The sequence below is a fragment of the Prinia subflava genome, chromosome 1, assembly GCF_021018805.1.
Source record: "Prinia subflava isolate CZ2003 ecotype Zambia chromosome 1, Cam_Psub_1.2, whole genome shotgun sequence".
In the NCBI taxonomy this organism is placed as follows: domain Eukaryota; kingdom Metazoa; phylum Chordata; class Aves; order Passeriformes; family Cisticolidae; genus Prinia; species Prinia subflava.
In genome coordinates this window covers 124,506,027-124,525,292 of record NC_086247.1, presented here as the reverse complement: position 1 = coordinate 124,525,292, position 19,266 = coordinate 124,506,027, and the positions used below count along the sequence as shown (strand labels likewise).

Here is a 19,266-nt window from a genome sequence, read left to right as displayed (position 1 = left end):
GTTGTTGTACAGCTATTTTTTTAGGTGGTGTAAAGTCATTGTTGTAATAACTCAGCAGTGTATATTTCTGTGTCATCGAGATAACAGTCTTGGTTTCATGAGAAATTGAATGATGTGTAAAAAAAAAAAAGAAAGAAAAACAGCAACAAAAAAAAGGTTTCCAGTAGTTTGTTTTCTGCAAACAAAGAATTCAAGTTAAAATGGTATGTTATCCTTGTAGAAAGTATTGTCTGAGCTGAAGGAAAACGTGGTCCCTCTTGCTGCCTGTAAAAGAAGTGGTGCATCAGCTGAAACAGCAGACATGTAAATACCCAAGGTGCACTATGTTCCATTTGTTTCTAATCATACTGAACTGCAGATCTGCACTGCACCTTTTCTTTATTCATTCTTCACTCAATTGCTGCTGGTGGCAGGGTAGGCAGTTGCTGTAGCCTGAAAGACAAGTCTAGAGGAAGAAAGGGGAAGAGTATTAAGGCCCTCTGCCAAAGAATACAGCACCTGAGCAAGGTGGAAAGGAAGTCTGGAGCCAGACAGAAGTAGATGCTCATATACAGTTGCCCTTTACTAGAGAGATGCCTCCTTACTCCTGCAGAGGAGGCAAAAAAAAGTTGAAAGATATGCCCATCAAAGCACTTTCAGACTTTCATGGGCTGAGTGCTCCTGAAGAAGGAATTATCTTTATATTTTGAAGGGGAAGAGCAGAAACTAAAAGCAGAGGGATGTCATGAACTTGCTGTAGAACTCTGTCTCTTCAGGTATAGCTGAGTTTTCAGCACCTGTGGTCAGCACCCTCTGGAGCTGCTCTGGGAGCTGCTGTGCCTGCCCAGCTGCTGTGTCTGGCTTGAGCACTTACCTGGAGATCCAGGGTAAGAGCCCACTTGTGTGCTAGAACACCTTAAGAGCCTTCAGACCTGCTGAAATGTAATAAAATGTACACAGTGCTTTTCCTTCTCCCAGTTGCTGTCTTGTTTCACCCAGCCATTCCCAGTATGTGTCAAGAGGACAGTGATGATCTCATGGCCACCTTTAGGAACAGCTCATTTTCCTGGTTTAGACAGGCTCTGTGTTTTGTGCATTACAGTAATAAATCCAAGGAGTTGTCATGTGGAGAGGGTTGATGAAGCTTCAAATAATACCACATTGCTGCTTCAATTTTGACTTTTTTCCTCGTTGTTTTGTAGTGCTTAGTTTTGGGGGGATCTGGTTTCATAAATCTGGTAGATTATACTGGAGTGTAAATATGCACCAGTGCAAAAATACTGAAAATATTACCATTTCCAAAACTCTCATGTCTCATAATGTGAATTTGTTTGAGCAGTCAAAAGACAGATCAGTGGATTGTATGGAATGATTAAAGTTTATCTATCATATTAAAAATATATCATCTCTTTGGGGATTGTGGTTAAACAAACACATCCACCCGCACAAATGTTGAAATTCCCAATCAGAGGTGTGGATTTGCTTTCCAAATCTGATTCTGAAGGGGGCACAGTGAGTCCAACTTTGGAAGGTGAAGTGTGTTTCCTCTCAGAGAAAGTCTGACTTGTGTGAGTATCGAAGAATTGCCATACTATTCTAGCATGCCAAACTAGAGCACTTAAAAAAGTTATTTATACCTGTTCTTGGTGGGTTTTGTCATTGAACTTTGTTGCTTTCTCTTCCTGAAAAACATTTTCAACACACAAAGATTTTTTTTGTTGTTGTTTTCTAGAGATGCATCCTAATTTTCACCTGACTGCTTGAGATTTGGACTTGATTGTAATCAGATTTTCTAGAAGCTATTTACAGCAGCACAGTGTCAAAGTAATGGAGCAATTTAACTTGGAGCATTCTTACTCTTTACATTAGATGTCTTTTGGCCTTAGTTTGTTGAAATGCTTTCTTCAAGTAGATTACTCTGGAAAAATGTAGGAAGATGTCTTCTTTCAAAACACATACACATTTTTATCATATAAAAATAATTGGCTGGAAAATAATCTAATTCTTCTCCATCTATGTGAGAAAGTGAACCCAGATATTGACTAACATCCTGATACTACTAATTCAGTATCTGCCACCTTTCATGGGAAAGTAACTTAGAAAAGGGAAAGCCTGTATAACTAGAACTGATATCTGTAAAAACACCTTAAAAGCTATAGCTGACAAGTGAGTAGGAATGTGTTAATGTTCTTCATTTGCATTATTGTTTTAGACCTAATTAATTAGAAGATTGTCTGAATGCTAATTTTTAAAACCTCCATATCCATCCTGTGTACTTGGGGTTATCTAACAATCATAGGTATTTTAGCAATGATTTCCCAGGTTTTCCAAAGAAATGGATAGAGGCTTTTTTTAGGTATCTCAACTTCGCTTGATGCCTCTGTAAGCCTAAAAGAATCTGGTTTTAGGGGAAATAATTAAATGAGCAGGATTAAGTTGACCATTTATGTATTAAGATTCTTGCAAATTTGATTATGATGAAAAGCACATGAGAAAAGCTTAGCCTTAAGTGCAAAAAAGAAGAATTTTAGTTTCAGAAACATTTCTTGATACTTGCAAGCTGGACTAACTTGTGTATTTGCATCTAGGCATGTGCATTAGTAGACCCATGTAGTTATGCCTTATATCCATTTACTGGATATTATACATAGCATCAGTACCTCTGCTTAAGAAAATTATGCTACTTCCATAGTGTTATAAAAACAGCTTCGTAAAACATGATGGCACAGGCAGCCTTTGTTTTATGTCACATAGCTCTAGCAAGTGTACTTTGGGATGAGTAGGTAAAGATGATTCTGATAACCAGGTGCTTCGGCCTCCCTCTGTGCTCTTCCTCTACTAAGTGATATGACCACATTTTTTGCTTTTTCTGACTGATGCGTGATTCTAGAGACTGTTTCTGCTCCCCACTGCATCTCTTTTTCCTCTGTCTTCTGGATGCTGCAGTAGAAAGTAACATCTTACTGAAGTGCCGAAGGAATGCTGAGTGCCATGTCTGGGACTCTTTCCAGGCACCTCTTGAGGTTTGCTGGTAGGCAGGGTCCACACAGCTTGCCAAAGACCTATTAGCAAGTGCCTCCCTTCTGATTTTGCTGAGACATTCCCTTGAGCTGAAGCCCTTGCTTCTCTCACCTGTCCTGCCTTCCCAAGCATTTTCCTCTTGTAGTTCTCACCATGACTGGTAGTGGCAGTAGTGGTAACAGAAGTGGTGAGAGTTGCTGTTATCGCCAAAGAGCTGAGGAAATAACAAAGGCATGGTCCTGGCCAAAGCATTTCACACTGATGCTGCTGCTGAGTTCAGAGATAGCACATATTTGAGGCTGGAAGTTCTCCTTTTTGCATAAGTCTTTATGTAATGTATACTGACATGGTGTTCATCTGCAGCATTTATTTTAGTTCTGACTTCTCTTGTCTCTTTGGGCTTATAAATAAGCAATCGTGAAACCAGCCACAGAGTCAGTGTGGTATCCCTTTATTAATCATCTCAGGGCTTTACTGAAATCTGATGTAAGCAGGGACCTTTTCAGGGAAGCAGTTATATCTTAAATCACTTCAGAATACAGCCAGTTCCAAAGAAAAATAAACTCTGTATTCAGACAATCCCATTTTCTAGTCTTAAGTACTTCTCTGTGAAAGATTTTCATTTCTTGCTATCTTAGCTGTAAAGAAAGGGCTGATAATGAAAGCTCCCCATAGGCTGTTGCTACTAGAAAATAATTGGAGATAAAGAAGGCTGAGTAATAGAGAGCTTAGCTAGCTGCTGAAACTGGAGATAAAAAGCTGCTTTCCTCTGCTGGGTTTGGCTGAATGTAGTTGATTCTCTTCACAGTAGCTTGTGTGGTACCTGCTTTGGATTTGCAGCTACAACGATGCTGATAACACAAGGTTGTTTTCTGTGACTGCTGACACAGAGCTCTTTGCAGCTCCCTCACATTGCCCTTCCAGCAAGTAGAGCTGGGCTGCACGAGAAGTTGGGAGGGGACAAAGCTGGGACAGCTGACTCCAGCTGAATAAGGGGATATGCCATGCTCCTCACCATACAAACTGGGACAAGAAGCAGGAAGGGGAGGCACATTTGGAGTGATGGTGTTTGTCTTCACCATTACATTTGGTGGGGCCCTACTCTCCTGGAGGTGGCTGAGTGCCTGCCTGTGGGAAGCTTAATCCTGTGTTTTGCTCTGCTTCTGCACAGCTTTTGCTTTACCTGTTAAATTGCCTTTATCTCTCCCATCTCACTGGAGTGGAGCAAGAGAGCAAATGGCTGTGTGGGGCTAGGCTGCTGGCTGGGATTGATCCACAACAGCCTTTTACCTTCCAAAATGCTTGAATGTAAAAGGCAAGCTGTTTTCTCAAGCAACATGGTTATTTTACTGTTTCTAATAATCGTAGGTGAAGATAAGAAAAATTGAAAACACTGCAATGTTTTGTATGTAAACACTTGAAATGAATTTATTTTTTAAAAAATCATTTTTACAGTTGAATCATACAGTATTCTTCTGTACGCCTTAAAATAAAAGCCTCCGGCTTTTAAAAATGCTGCCCAGTACAAAAGTGCTAATGTAAAACTGTAGTGTTTATGTATAGAAACCATCACTACACATCACTAAATATCACTCTAAATAGTCTCTTCACCAGTATCAAGGTGTGGAGAAGAGATGGAAGAAAAGACTTCATCATATTTAAGGGCCTTCTTCTTTCCCTTACAGTTCAGTCTTCAGGAGCTTCAGCGCTTTCTGCATATTTGAATACACTAGAAATGAAATATTCATGCATGTTATTTTTGCTGCAACGTCCTCTGCTAGCAACCAAAATTGCTGCAGAGAAAATGTCATTATTATTAAAGCTTTTAATCACATGCCTATTGCTATAGGGATTCAGATGGACTTACTCTTCCAAGCAATTTGTGAACATCATGGGTGTCATTTTTACTGGTGAGAACATTCATTAATGCCAACACATGGGCAGAGACTGGAGCTGTGCAGCAGTGAGGGATGGCTGTAGCAAGTATCTTTCCTTGCTCCCAGAAGGTTTCCTGACCTGGCCTGTTGGGACTGGTGTGTGGGTTCTCAGTGTTGCTTGCAGTGAACGCTGCTGAATTATGCAAGTGCCTACTGACGTATGCTTGCTTTTAAAACAGATGGATGCTTAAGGCTCCAGGGCTCTGCCATCATTTTCTTCATCTCACTGCATTTAAGTCTAGCATCCTGTTTAATTTTAATCCTGGTTAAATATCTTTCAGCAAGTACTGATAGCAAGAATCTGTAATGCCTGGTGTTATTTCTTGTCACATGAAAAATGTGACTGCTTTCAGAATATTTCCAGAATGTGTCAGAACACTCTACTTACACAATGAAATGTCAGAGGGCTCATATGCATAGAGACGGTTTGAGTATCTTCCAGTAATATCTGCTCTCACAGTCAGGGAAGGATCTGGAGAAAAAAGGGTGAGAGAATTTGTAGAGGTTAACCTTCAAGCAGAAGAAAATAAAGGGAAATAAAGCTTTCTACACTCCTGCTTGCTTCCTAAATGTTTCTGTGAGACATGTCTGCTTCTGCTGACTCAGGGATTGTTCTAACAGGGCTACTGACATTTCAGTTTTAAGTGTTGTGTTTGCAGGTTTATTAGGAATGGGATGAGCTACCCGTTCCAGCGACTGTGGCATCAGCCATTGAGGGAGGAATGCTGGACCTGTGAGGCTGGCTGGTACTGAGTCGATATTTGATCCACAAAATCAACTCGAACCTTTGTATTTCTCATGAAATAAATTCCTGTTCATCAGCCTGAGGATTTGAGATGCATGATGCAGCACGGGCTCTGAGATCACCTTTGATGCTTGAGGTACTCACCTATGAACAAAATCCGAGGGACGTACTGGCCATCAGGGGCAAGATTCTTGTCTGTGGTTTCATACTTAAAGAAAACAGAGAATGTTTCCCAGTCAAGGAGGGCACGTTACCTAAATATTTTTTTCCTTCACCGTACTTCAGATTATGAAATACAGCTCAAATAATACATTTTGCAGTTTAAGAGATTCACCGTCTGGGATGCATTTTTTTTAACATCCTGAATTGCCAATTGGTAACAGCTCAGGTTATTATTAAACTTTACATTTCCTCACATTCTCAGTTTATGATAGGTACGAATGAAAAAGACTTAGTAAGAAATCTGCTATGCTTCAGCAGTGGCCATTTTCCTAGCCAACCCTAGCTATTAAACTCAAGTTAGAGAAGCCATAATTAAAATCAGAACTTTGTCGCTTTCACTTAATTAAGTGTAACTGAGAAACTTACGACTAGGTTCAGGAGAATGAATTTTTCAGCCAGTTTCTGTATATCCTTGTGTTCAGCAAAGACCTTCTTGAGGGCTAGAGTAGAAACAAATGAGAAAGAAAATTAAAAATTGAAATATATTGTCCTCCAAAAATAAATTCAAACTAACTGGTGAAATAAAATGAGAATTTCTAGTTTACAACTGCAGCAAACAAAGGTTTTCAGTTCATCCCATTGGAACATGATCCATTAATTTATATTTAAGAGTAATTACTATAGGGCAAAATGTCTCATCTTCCTTCAGATAGTACAGCTGGCTCTCAAATTTGTCTCCTTAGGTTTGAATTTGAGCATTTGACCCTTCAAACCTCCTGTTCTACTATTGCAGTTTCTGGCCCTGATAATGCAGCATGTATGGAAGGGTTTAAATACTTGTACCAAGACCCTTCTGGAGTTACTGGAGCTGTGGAGGGATGCAAAGATCTTGCTGTGTCGATTGACTTGCAGGAAGCAGGGCCCTCAGATAAATTTAAAACACTGGGAAAATACAGTCCCAGTTACCAGAAATCCTTGAAGAGCTCAGTTTCAGTCTGGATTAATTTAGTCCCTGGCTGGATTCAGTCTCAATCACTGATAATATCAAGAGCTGAATATGGTCTTTCCAACAAATTGTTATTTCTTGCTGCTGGTCTTCCTATTGATTTTGGCTGATTGTGCTGTGAACCAAATTCAAATTTGTCAGAGGTCAAACCCTACTGACCCGTGCTTCATTTTGTATCCTGCAACACTGGATTACCATTTTTATTTTATTTCTACACATTGGAAAACACCTTCCAGTGTGGTACAGTAACTTGAAGAACACTCCCCTTGCTTGTACAACCTAGTACTTTGCTAGGGTTTAAGCAGAACGGTAGCTGATTTTTTTTTTTTCTTAACCAGCGTTTTTCCAGAAAATTAAAACAAGATTTGTTTCCCTTTTTCCCTCCCAAGTGCAAAAGGGTTACCTTGGCTGTGCGGGCAGTCTTCCAAGTGGTGGATAATCATCAGGGGTTTCTGGCTGGAAAAGAAGAGCCCGCGTTAGGAACGGGGGAGGCGCGGGGGGCTCGGGGCGGGTACCTGGGGGAAGAACCATTCCCCACAGAAATACAACACGTACCTGTGCTTGGCCCGGAAAAGCGCCTCCTCGTAGGTCTGCGTCCAGATGAGCTGGTCTCCCCAGCCTGCGGGAGGGACAGGGCACACACCCCCTCAGACAGCGCCCGCAAGCCGGGCCGGGCCCCGGGGCGAGGCCTGCCCCCGGCCGCCTCTGCCGGGAGGGGCCTGCAGCCAACCCGCTGCCAGAGGGCTTGGAATCACGGGTGGAGCAGGAGAGGGTGATAGCAAATACTAGAAAAGGCTTTGCAGAACGAGTTGCAAAGAAATCAGCCTAAGAGATGAAATATTCACAAGATCGCATTTTTTAAAAAAATTGGTGGAGGTTTTTTTTCCAGTTGTTTGGGTTTTTGGTTTTTTTTTTTTTTTTTTTTTTTTTTTTTTTTTTTTTTTTTTTTTTTTTTTTACCTCTGGAGAGCGTCTGAGGCAGTTTTGGCTTAGCAGTAGTGTCCTTTGAATCCTTCTTGCCTACATCCTTTGCCAGAGCACAGGAGATGGCCATGAGCAGCAGGAACACGGACACGTAACCCTTCTCCATGGCTGCTCCTGGAAGAGGTGAGGGGAGCTCCATCACCGACTGCGGTGCCTGGCAGGCAGGTGGGTGCCGGCGGTGAGGCCCGCAGCGGGAGAGGACAGGGTAGGTAAAGCAGCGGTCAGGCCACAGAAATGCAGCGGGGTGAGCCGGGGCCCAGAGGAGCAGCTGCAGGCAGGGCCCCGAGGGCACGGAACGTGAGGTTTGCTCCGAGATCCGCCCTGAGGGACCCGGCTGCTCCCCACTCCCTGTTCGTGCCATCGGCCTATGGCCCTCTTAGGATGGGCGTGTCTGTGTTTGTGAATTTCTCTCCCTGCTTTCTACATATATTGAATAGGCTCAGAAAAATAACTGAGTTACAGCAATTCCAAAAGTCCTCGCAAGTCCTAGTAAGTTCACAGTCCTACTTTGATCTCCCAGTGCTAGAGTAACCCAGCTGCAGGTGCTGAAAGTTAATTTGTCTCAGTTCTTCCCCCATTTTGCTGTGGGAGCAACTCAAATGAGAAGTCAGAATGTTTAAGCTAGGCTTTCCAGTGAACATTAGCATATACACAGCTTAATGGTGTTGAAGATTCTAAACCTATTTTTCCCTCAAAAATATCATCTAATCCTAAACCCCAGCAGAATGTATAGCAAGAGGAGGTGGGAGGAGTTGATGTATGGCCCACTGAAAACTGAAATGGAGTTTGAGGGTGGAAGCAGCACAGCAGAGAGCTCTTCCTAAGCCAGGCTGGCCGGGCCTTGGAGATGAGGCAGGTCTGATGGAAAGCTCCTCAGCATTTCAGCTGAAGGGGAAAATCATTTCAGCAACATGACCCAATGTTTTCTCATTACATTTCCTCGTAGAAACTAGAACCAATATAATGGGTACAAAAAGAAAATTTAAGATGATCTAAAAGCAGTACAGAACACTGAAAAGATTCATTAAAAAAGAAAAAAGGGAAAAAAAAAAAAAAAAAGAAAACCCAAGACTACAAAACAACCCCACCACAAAAAGAAAATTTAAGATGATCTAAAAGCAGTACAGAACACTGAAAAGATTCATTAAAAAAGAAAAAAGGGGAAAAAAAAAAAAAAGAAAACCCAAGACTACAAAACAACCCCACCACAGCAGGCTGACTGTTTCAAAGTTCAGACAATGAAAACTAAACTCCAGGAAAACAGAAGTGTTTTTCCAGGTTGGAACTGCAGGAGGAGACATTAGCTGAGAAGTGATAGAGTGCTCTTTGCTACTGGGATGTCCAGTAGAGCTCAAACATCCAAAGAGTCCCTGTTTCAAGGGTATGAAATACAACTTTTGCAGCAGACTGCATTTCTGCCCCAAGACAAGTCTCCTCGGCAAGGAGGAAAATTGCATGAAGTTCAATTAAACTCTGGGTTGTCAGGGTTGCCTGAAGAATTGTTTTGGCTAGAGCTGTATGGTGGAAGTACTGCTTCTTTAAAAAGAAAAATAATAAAAAAGGTATAGGACAACCAGGAAATTGAAGATCAGGCACGCTGAAGACCAGGTTGAGGAGGCAGCATGCAGAAAGCAAAGGCGGAGGAACATTAAACCTGCTCCTTGAAAACCTTGCCTCTGGAGGACTATGTGCACTTTTGAAAAGCTTTCCAAAACAACCCTTCTTCTCCTGTTTTCTTTTTTTTTAACCTGCAAAGCCAATATATTTCTACACATTTTCCTTCATAACAAGCTGTGCTGGCCTGTGCCTGCTTGCTGCAGCCTTTTCTTTCCACTGACCAGATTCCCCATCCCCGGCTAGCTTGGGCTCACAGTTCCCCCGGTACCTCCTGCAGCAGGGAGTGTGCAGTGCCTTACCTTGTTTACTCTGCCAGGCGCCTGCCAGGATGCGAAGGTGTTCCTGGTTCAGTGTGAATGCTGCTGCTCCTACTGCCTATTTATGCACCTTTGCACCCCAACTCCACCCACAAGCTTTGAATTTGAATACTACTTTCAAAGAGCTAAACTTCCCAGTTTTTGCCCACCAAAACGTTCAGAGTTAATTTTGTAATTAAATAGCATTGCTGTTTCCTGTCAGATACTGTATCTAAAGCTCAGAGACATTTCTGTAGACTTTTGGAATATTTCTTGAAAGGTGATTTTAAAAAATTGGCAAAGATCCAAGTACAGGTAAGCTTAAGTCAAGACTCCTGATTTGCCTGAAGAGTGATTTGTCTTTTTTTGATTGGCTGGAAAGTCAGTATGGGTTGCTGTTCTTTTAGTCCTTAGAAAAAGTTAAATTGATGACTAAGAACTGTGGATGTTAATTAGATAAATAACTGTGCACATTATACAGATATGTGTGCATACATGCACATATAACAGCACATAGAATTGTAATCAGACCAAAAAGAAAGTTTGTAAAGGTCTCCACAAAAATATCTTTGGAAGCTCTAATAAAAAACCTGTGTTCATAAGCAGAGATCTAAGCCAACATTTAGTTCAAATTCCATGATTAATTGGTTGTGTAGACATTTATTTTTAACTACGACATGAAGCTAAATCACCTTAGGTTTCAAATACACACATAATACAGTGCAATGCTCAAGAAAATGAGAGTGGGTGGTCATTCCCACTGCTGCACTGACTGCACGCAGTCTTTCTGCAGAGGTCAGTGCAATATGTGTTGAAACTATGGTATGTTCTCCTTGCTGCATGCCTCATATATTTCAGTGAGATTAAAATCACATGTTCATGGGCAGTGAATGCTTAAAATTACTCAGCTGGGTAGATGAAATCCATCAGATATGGATTTTCCTGTTCGAAATTCACAGTGCTGCCTGATGGCTGCTAAAAGCACCCATTTGTTGCAAATATACTTGAGAGAATTAAGAGCTTTGGATCTTAGTGTGGATTTGGTTTGGTTTTTTGGTTTTATTTCATGAATAATAATTAGGAAAACAAAATGCAGAAGCAAGATGGGGAACTCAAGCAAAAAATATTATTGAGTTCTACCATGCTTTGCTTAGCTGCTTGATGTATTAGGAGGGTGAAACCAAAGTTCCCAGGAGTGTCAGTCATTTTAACTGCCCTTTCTGTATGTTTCATGAAACAAGAATGTTTTCCTGAGAGACTTTGCATATAAATTTCTTCTCCTCCAGCACTTGTCCCCGAAGATTTAGAGATGTAATTTGTTTGTTCCTACATTGCCTATCCAAACTACATCCACTCAGTGTTTCTTCCAAAACACACACAAAAGAAATCTCCAAGGTCCATATTTGGACATGGGACCACTCACTTTGGACAATTTAGGTTACATTCTAAATCCTCTTTAGTGCAGATGTAGAATTTAACCTTGGGTACCCGTGTTGGTATTGGACAATTCATAATTGTAATTTAACACACTCTTGCTGACTCTCTTCTCAGGTCACACCTAAGAGAATTGGGTAGTTTTAAAGCCTGTAAAAGAAGTTCTAATTGCACTCTGGTGCTGTGAAGAGATAATAAGCGAGTTCTCACTCACACTTCTTATAAAAAAAAATTGTGTTTTGTCTAATAATGCATCATCCCCAAACTAAACCCCTCCCTGCTCCTGGCACCAGCCTTAGGTGTCTCTCCATTTCATTTGCACCTTTGCTTCTGCTGTTTTCGGGGGATGCATTTGTCTTGGCCTGTGTCCACATAGCCTTGTTCTACTCTGACAGAACTCTTTCCTAGAAGAGTCTCAGTAATTCAAATACAGCCACTCACAGGGGCTTCCCTGCCAGCTCAAAGCCTGTGACCCCAATGCAGATAGTTACACTTGTCTCCAAACCAGTACAAATTGTTAATGAGGAAAGGTGGGAGCTCTGTCTTCCCCACAGCTCCCTGCTCAGGCCCTGAGACTGAGAAGTACCCAGCTGCTATGTTTTCTTCTGGCTTTTTATAATGGGCTACTTTCTCTGCCTCAGTGACTAAATCCTGCAGGAACTGCCCCTGAGAGCTTCAAACCAAATAGGACTATTCCAGAATGTTTTTCCTCTTCTTCTATGAAGATCTAGTAGACTCTATTACTGTTAATATTTAACATCTTTACAAAACTAGCCAGCAGATTTTTAATATAATTTTGGTTTCCCTGCTCTGAGGTGCCTTTATTCATCATGTTATGCAGAAATTTGCACAGCTTCAGGTGGTTGATGTTACATCTGTTCTGAAGGCATTTGCTGATGTGCTTCATTTTTTCATCTATTTTATAATACACAAGTATTAGGATTCAGGCATTTCTCCTAATTTCATAATAAACGCGTTTCCATGTCTTATGATCTACTGCTTAGAATAAATATCAGAAACATACATGAGAGAAATGAGAAGTAATGGAGGAGATGTGTAGTCAATCTCACACTAGCAATGCTCTGAGTCAAAGCCAGAGACAGATCTGGAAATGATCGATCTTCCAGGGCTCTTAAAGTAGTAGTATATTGTAAGATACAGTAGTTGAAAGCAAACAAAATTTATTTGAGAACTGGTCAAATTTCTCTTGTCAGTGATTTAAACCCATATAGGGTTTTTGTTACCTGAAAGGTCTTTGGATGAATTTGACTAAAATTTTCCAGAAAGCCTTATACCCCAAAATTTAGGAGCTGAGACACCCTGTTACACCTATGAGAGATGCAGGTTCCATTTTGTTTCCTTCTTGCCCTGAAATAGTTGAAATCCTTTTCATGAATATGATAGGTGGGTGCTGCCTGGATTGGGATGTGCTATGATGATCGATGTTCCCAGTCACACGTGCCAAGACTGTTTATTTGTGTACTAGGCGTTTATGCTGGAGCAGGCACTGAATCCCAGGCCTGCTCAGTCGTGATCTGTTAGGTAAGGAAGTGATTTTCCAACATTGGCTTGGGAAATATTTGATAACACTTGCAAATGGAAAGCATTCCTAAAGGAGAGACTGGTGTCTTATAAGTGGTCCAGACATGGAAGGCCATGGTTCAACCATCCCCTGACTACTTTATTTTCATTACAAAGCCACATTTCTATGTATGCCTGGAAAGACAAAAGTTCAGCAGATTTCTATTGCTGAACATTTAAAGATGGTAACTGGGCCTCAGGTAAAATTTTGCTAGGAATCTGATGATTTGTCCTGAAGGATGATGGTTTTCCAAAATATGTCAGCCTAACATTTTCCTCTTTTTCTTTGAATAAATTACTCAATTACCTTGCAGTGCCTACAGTTTATTGGTAGTATTTTTCAAATTGGCTAGCAGAAGAGATGCTAAGGATTTAAAATATGATAATCTGACTCTTTAATTACTGCTTGCAAAACAAACGAGCAATCTGTGAGGATTTTGATATCTCTGGAGGGTTTTTTTCTGTTTACATGTGAACATTCATAATACAAATCCCAACCACTTGATGCAGGCTGTCATGAAAAACGTGGAGCATCCTTTACATAGTTTTAGATGAAGATGTGGATTTGTCATGTAGCCAGTTCTTATCCCATATTTAGTTTTGAATCTTGATGTGATGAGATGTCTGGAAGGCATTGCTGAATGACATGTTTTAAAATCATAAAGTCATTTGAAGACCCATATGAAATGTACTTGCTCTTGTATTGTTTAATGCCCTTTTCCCAACAATAAGGAAACTGTCATGGTCTCTTACACCAAGGAGTTTCAATGTTTTCAGCATATGTGGAGCTTAATTGCTCAGTTGTGTTTAGTAAGAGAAAGCCTGATCCTGGTAGCATTTATATTTAACTTTGAAATATTTTTTCCATCCCACAGCAAAGCAGTGAATGAGTAAAGAGAAATTCTGTGATGAGAGGGGCTGGGAAGCTGGGGTTGTACCACAGCCTGTGGAAAAGACTTTTTATCTGGTCTTCTTAACTGGGCAAGTCAGTTATGATCAGGAGCACTTCGTGTCTGAAATTCTTGTACTGAAGTAAATGCATTTTAATAAATTAAAATAACTTGCTCTGTCTAAAGCCTGAAAAAATGCTGTATTACATAATTAAAGCCAGTGACTCTGTCCCTGTCTGAGTAACTGATACCAAATTTTCAGTAAAACTTGAAAACTGTAAGCCAGCAGTTTCTTATTTTGTTATACTGTAATATTTGAGAACTGTGGGGAAAACATTTATGTTTTGAACAGCTTATTTTTGTACTCAGTATCACATGGGCATTTTTTAACTAGTCCCTTTCTGTTAATTAAGCCCCCTTCTGTTTCTGGCCTGCCTTGGTTCTTGGATACTAAACTCTGTTACAGGCAAGTAGCTGAGCCACAATGTTCATAATTCAGTGAGTCTCCCAGAGCTGCCACCTTGCTGTGGTCTCTCTGTAGGCCTCCTTTCTGTTCATTTTTCTTATTTCAAATTTGTGTCTGTTTATCTGTAACCCAGTTGCTCTTTGTTTTCCTAATGGTTGGCCTCAAAGATCAGAAGCTTTTGGCTTCTAGTGAGTATGAGTGACATGCTGTCCCAGATCTGGGACAAAATTCATGGTCCTTAAATAATAACGGATGGTACTCTCTTTGCTCTCTTTATTCTTGCTAACTTACCTGAAAGTTTGTAAAGATAAAGATGAAGGATTCCATCCAGTTCTTTTTAATTTTTTTTGATGAGCAGTAAGCGCATCTCAGTGAAATTCTAGCTGAAACCACTGACATAACTGCTTGCTTAGCCCCACTGTTGCTTGTGTGCTAATGTCTTTTTTTTTAAACATTGTTTTTGCTTTGAGACCAATGCCCCAATCCTCCTGACCTCTGCAATGAAGTGTATGCATTTGTTCTGCAAAGTTTCTCTCTTTCCTGGTAGTGTTGGTTTTTATCTCCAAGCTGCGCAGGCTCTCGTGGGGTCGACACTCTCTAGCCTGCATGATGTGCTCCACAGAACCCTCCATCTTCTCCCGAGTTCTTGGCATTGCCTTGGCTTGTGTATTCATCACAGAGTGTGCAGTTTTAGTCAACCACAGACTGCACAGTTTTATGGATTCCAGTGCTGAGTTCTTTCTGCAGCAGTTCTCACAGCTGCCAAGTCTTAGATGTTCCACCGCATCTTCACTGTGTCCATGTCATGGTACTGGTTTCCTCTCTCTGCTCCAGCCTGAACTGGTCTTTGCTTGGGCAGTTCTAGCTGCCGTAACAAGGTTAAATCTGGGATTTAGCAGTCTCATTTCTGAGCTGTATTTTCCACATCCTGAATATTATATTTTTATCTGGGTCTCAGCCACAAAGTTGTAAAACTAACTCTCCAGATGTACGCAAGGTATAAAATCCCATCTTTTCCCCCTCTTATTTTACTTCCCCCCACCCCCCCCAACTTTTTTGGGGAGGGTGGGAAGTGTAAGGGTTGTTTTTTCATCATTGTGAGAAAAATAGTTTACCATTAGCACAAGTTACCCAGAAAAGTGGTGGGATAACTCTTCTGTCAAGTTTCAAAGAGTTGTTCAACAAACTTGTTGTTTGATTATTAATGCCATTATTCAGTGGTCATGCACAGAGATGGGGTTGGAAAAAGTACTTTTATCCTGCCTGACCTTCAAGTGTCAGTAACAAGAACTTTGAAATAAGACAGCACCCAGTTCCAGCTGCTTCATGCTGTGAGGTGCTTCCTAATGCAGAATATTGAACGTACTTCTGAAAGATTCACAGTACAATCCTTGTCTTCAAATATTGACATAATTAAAATCCTTTTGTTGTACAGTATTCCAATGACGTGTTGCAGACCACTGCATTACCAGCAGGACAAAGAAAATGAGGGCACATCCACAGTGCTGAGTGGCTCTCCAGCTGCAGAAGAGATGGCTCTAGGGATCTCATCACTGTGTATCAATACCTGATTGTGGGGACCTTCTTATCCAGAGAAAGGCCACAGAGATGATCAGAAGGCTGGACCATGTCTTCAAGAAACTGATCTAGGGTTTTAGCCTGGAGAAAGCTCTAGGGAGATCTTACGGCATCTTCCAGTACCTAAAGACGGGGCTAAAAAGAAGCTGGAGAAAGACTTCTTTCAAGACCATGTAGGAATAGGAAAAGGGGTAATGGCCTTAAACTGAATGAGAATAGATTCAGATTAGATATTAGAAAGAAATCCTTTAAAAGGGTGGTAAAGCTATGATGCATATCGTCCAGAGAAGCTGAAGATGCCTCATCCCTGGAAGTGTTCAAGGCCAGGTTAGATAGGGTTTTAAACAGCCTGGTCTAGTGGAAGATGTCCCTGCCCATGTCAGGAGGGTTGGAACTAGAACTAGAGGGTCTTTGAGGTCCCTTCCAACCCAAACCATTTTATGATTCTTTGACTCTAAGTAAAGAAGGAAAAGCCAGACTCTTTTCTGACATCAAGTGACAGGATGAGAGTCAATTGAAATTCAGGAAATTACATGTAAATATAAAGAAGAATTTTATTCTCTTTGTAATGTGAAGATGATTGAAGACTGGAACAGGCTGTCCAGAAAAGTTGTGCAATCCCTATCCTTGGACATATTCAAAACTCAGCTGGGTATATCCCGGAGCAGCCTACTGTGGGTGACCCTGCTTTGAGCAGGGGACTTGGACAAGGCAGTCTCCAGAGGTGCCTGCCAAATTCAACAGTTCTGTTATTTGGTGAATCTACATACACAATATGTACAAAAGAAAGGTTAACTAATACAAAGGTGAACTTATAACTGAAGCCACACATATCTTACTCTCAGTTATGCCTGTTCTGTTTCCCAGTATAAGCTAAATTAATGAAAAAATACTGTGGTCACAGGTTAGAACATTATTGCTGGAACAGTAATGAGTGGTTATTAACTTTTGCCCATGAGGTGCTCATGTTTCACTATGGTGTGGGTCATACTCTGTACAAACACAGTTGTAATGTTCCTATCAGGATAGCTAGCTGGCTGTTTAAGCTAACTGGAGCAACTTTAGGCAACGTGTACTTAAATTTTTGTTTAAACATCGCGGCCTGGAAATGGTAAGCACACCCCCACAGGTGGTGACACTAAACAAGCAGTATCAGTCATAGGGAGCTGATAGAGGATGGGTGTTCCCAACTCCTGGCACAGTTCCAGCTGATGGCTTGATGATAACGTGGCTCTATCAGGGCATTCAAATGCAAAACGCTCATTTAAAATTGCCCTTTTAAAAGTTTTTTTCTGGAGGTGGCATAAGCAATGCTATCACAAATCTTGTGAAATACTTAGTGCTCAAAAGGCTGACACATGTTTCAGCCTAGCTTAGCACAGAGGCACAGGAAGGGGGACAGAGCAGCCATCTCTCATTTGCCCTCCCTCTCCACAAGGTCATTCCAGCAGCTGACAATGACTGAAATAGAAGCAAGCTTAAACAGTGTGGTCTTTTGCATCCAGTTGTTCCCCTATCTTGCTGTATCACTTGGAGATTCCCTGGATAGCAGGGAATTCCCACATAGTCAATCAAAGGTAGTCTAATCTCTGTGTGCCTAAAAAATAGTGTGGAAAAAGATGGAGATTTGAGTGTGACCTGAAAGCAGATCACTTAAAAGTAGACCACTTCATGAGGAGCCATACAAAAGTAAAAATGCACATACTAGTGTTCCTGTGTCAATTATCTATTAGGAGCCATTTCCACTTTTAACATATCTGAGTGAGAGGGAAAAATAAGGTGTAATTCCTTGTTTTGTGTTGAGAAACCTGTAGCTATCCTGCTGCAGCTAGCTAGGTTTTCAGAGTTGAATGCATTGAGTCATTACAAACACCAGGTTGGGATTTCAGTTTCTGCCCTCCTATTTCATATCATGCAGCTGCTGGAGCTGCAGAGCAAACAGGCAGCTGCTGGAGAGCTGCCTGCAACCAGCAGCCTCCTACATTCTTGCTGGGCAGAAGTAACCGGGGACCTCCTTCCTGGGATGCGTGGAGGGGATATAAATCAGCAGCACAGGAAGAATGGAGGAAATGCCTGTCTTTGCCTGGTTATTGTGGAGCTCTGCCGTTTGCTGCTTCGGTGGCTTGACTAGCAGGGCTGAATCCAAGCTGCTAGTTCAGGACACAGTGCAGATCCCTCCAGTGATCTGAAGTTTTAAATGTCAAATACCTTGTTAAAAAGCAATCTGAAGGTGATGGATGGCAGTCATATAGATGATGTCAGTTATTTGGGGAGAAGAAATTATTCAGTGCTATATTGATGTGGCTGCAACATGCCAAAAGACCAAAGACATGGGAGTCAGTAATTATTGCTATTATTTTCATTGCAGGTTTATGCAGTAGGTGCTATTTTCACCTGATTCATATGATGATTAAATAATAAACTGTAAACAGCTTATAAGCTCCACTATCTGTTCTAACTCCCTGTACTTTCTAACTGAAAATCCTAAAAAGCTAAAAATTATTTGCAGTTTTGGATGAGCTTCATGTGGACACTTGGATATTGCAAATATCACACTGTATGTGTGCAGAGCTAGCTGAGACCTTTGGCATGATCTCCTATAAAATCTTTCTTTTTTTCCTCCTCCTTCAGAAGAAAAGAAATCCATCACACAGTGGGCTCAACTAAGGATGCCTTCACAGTTTTGAGAGGTGTTCCTTATACTTGTATTTCTTCTTTCTGTTGACCAATGAGGTTGTCACACCTGTATTTCCTTGCCAACTTCCTGGTTGATGTGTGCAAGAGATCAGCATCTAGCTTGCTTGACTTTGTTTCTCATGTACCTGTTATGCAGAACCAATCCTACTTTTTGGTCTTAACTGTCCTGGCTCAACCCAAAAAATAAATAACATTCTTATAGCTCGTAAATTAAAGTAGAGTCATCATAAAAGCCTAAGAATTACTGTAAGAAGCAGCAAGCTGCATCTTGAACTTTGAGACCATCCTTTCGGTGATTGACACTGCTATGTCAATGAAACTTAAGCATGAATGCACCATAATAATAAGAATTTTCCAACTGTCTCCTTGAGTCAGCCAGATTGGTTTTGAAATAAAACCACCCCATTTTCTTCTGTTTAATACAGAAAATGTAGGAATGCAAAACTCCTGATATGAGTAGCTCTACCTTTTAACTATTTCAGTTGCAAGCTCTAAGAATTTCTGGGAGATGCCTTAACATTGTGGGGCACACACCAGCAAAGTTAGTGGGGCCATTTGTTGTTGAATGTGCATTTGTCTAGCAGAGCTTGTGTCTACATTACTCATGGGCTTTTTAGTTCTTTTGGATTTGAGAGAGGAGGAAAAAAATGTTTAGTTTAACAAATCTTTTTCAGATAACTGACACTTGCCTTGGAAGACTAAAAACGTTTAAAGGGGCACATGATGTGATCCTTGGGAGTGTCCTGTTCTGGGACAGGAGTTGAACTTTGATGAACTTTGTGGGTCCCTGCTAAATCAGCATATTCTATATTTCTATGATCAGATTAAAAGAATAAAGATAATAACTTAAAAGAAGAAATGTTAAATTCACAAA

General features: G+C 40.9%; 1 protein-coding gene across 1 annotated transcript; it reads right to left on the bottom strand.

Annotated features, from left to right (window-relative positions):
• Positions 1-4,401: 4,401 nt before the first annotated feature.
• Positions 4,402-9,888, bottom strand: AGR2 (anterior gradient 2, protein disulphide isomerase family member). The gene is made up of 8 exons (XM_063411186.1): positions 9,750-9,888; positions 7,810-7,947; positions 7,406-7,469; positions 7,254-7,306; positions 6,271-6,344; positions 5,827-5,890; positions 5,326-5,409; positions 4,402-4,729 (listed from the first exon to the last, which is right to left on the bottom strand). Exons 2-8 carry the CDS (start codon positions 7,937-7,939, stop codon positions 4,680-4,682), a joined length of 519 nt encoding a protein of 172 aa, XP_063267256.1. The 5' UTR covers positions 7,940-7,947; positions 9,750-9,888; the 3' UTR covers positions 4,402-4,679.
• Positions 9,889-19,266: the final 9,378 nt, after the last annotated feature.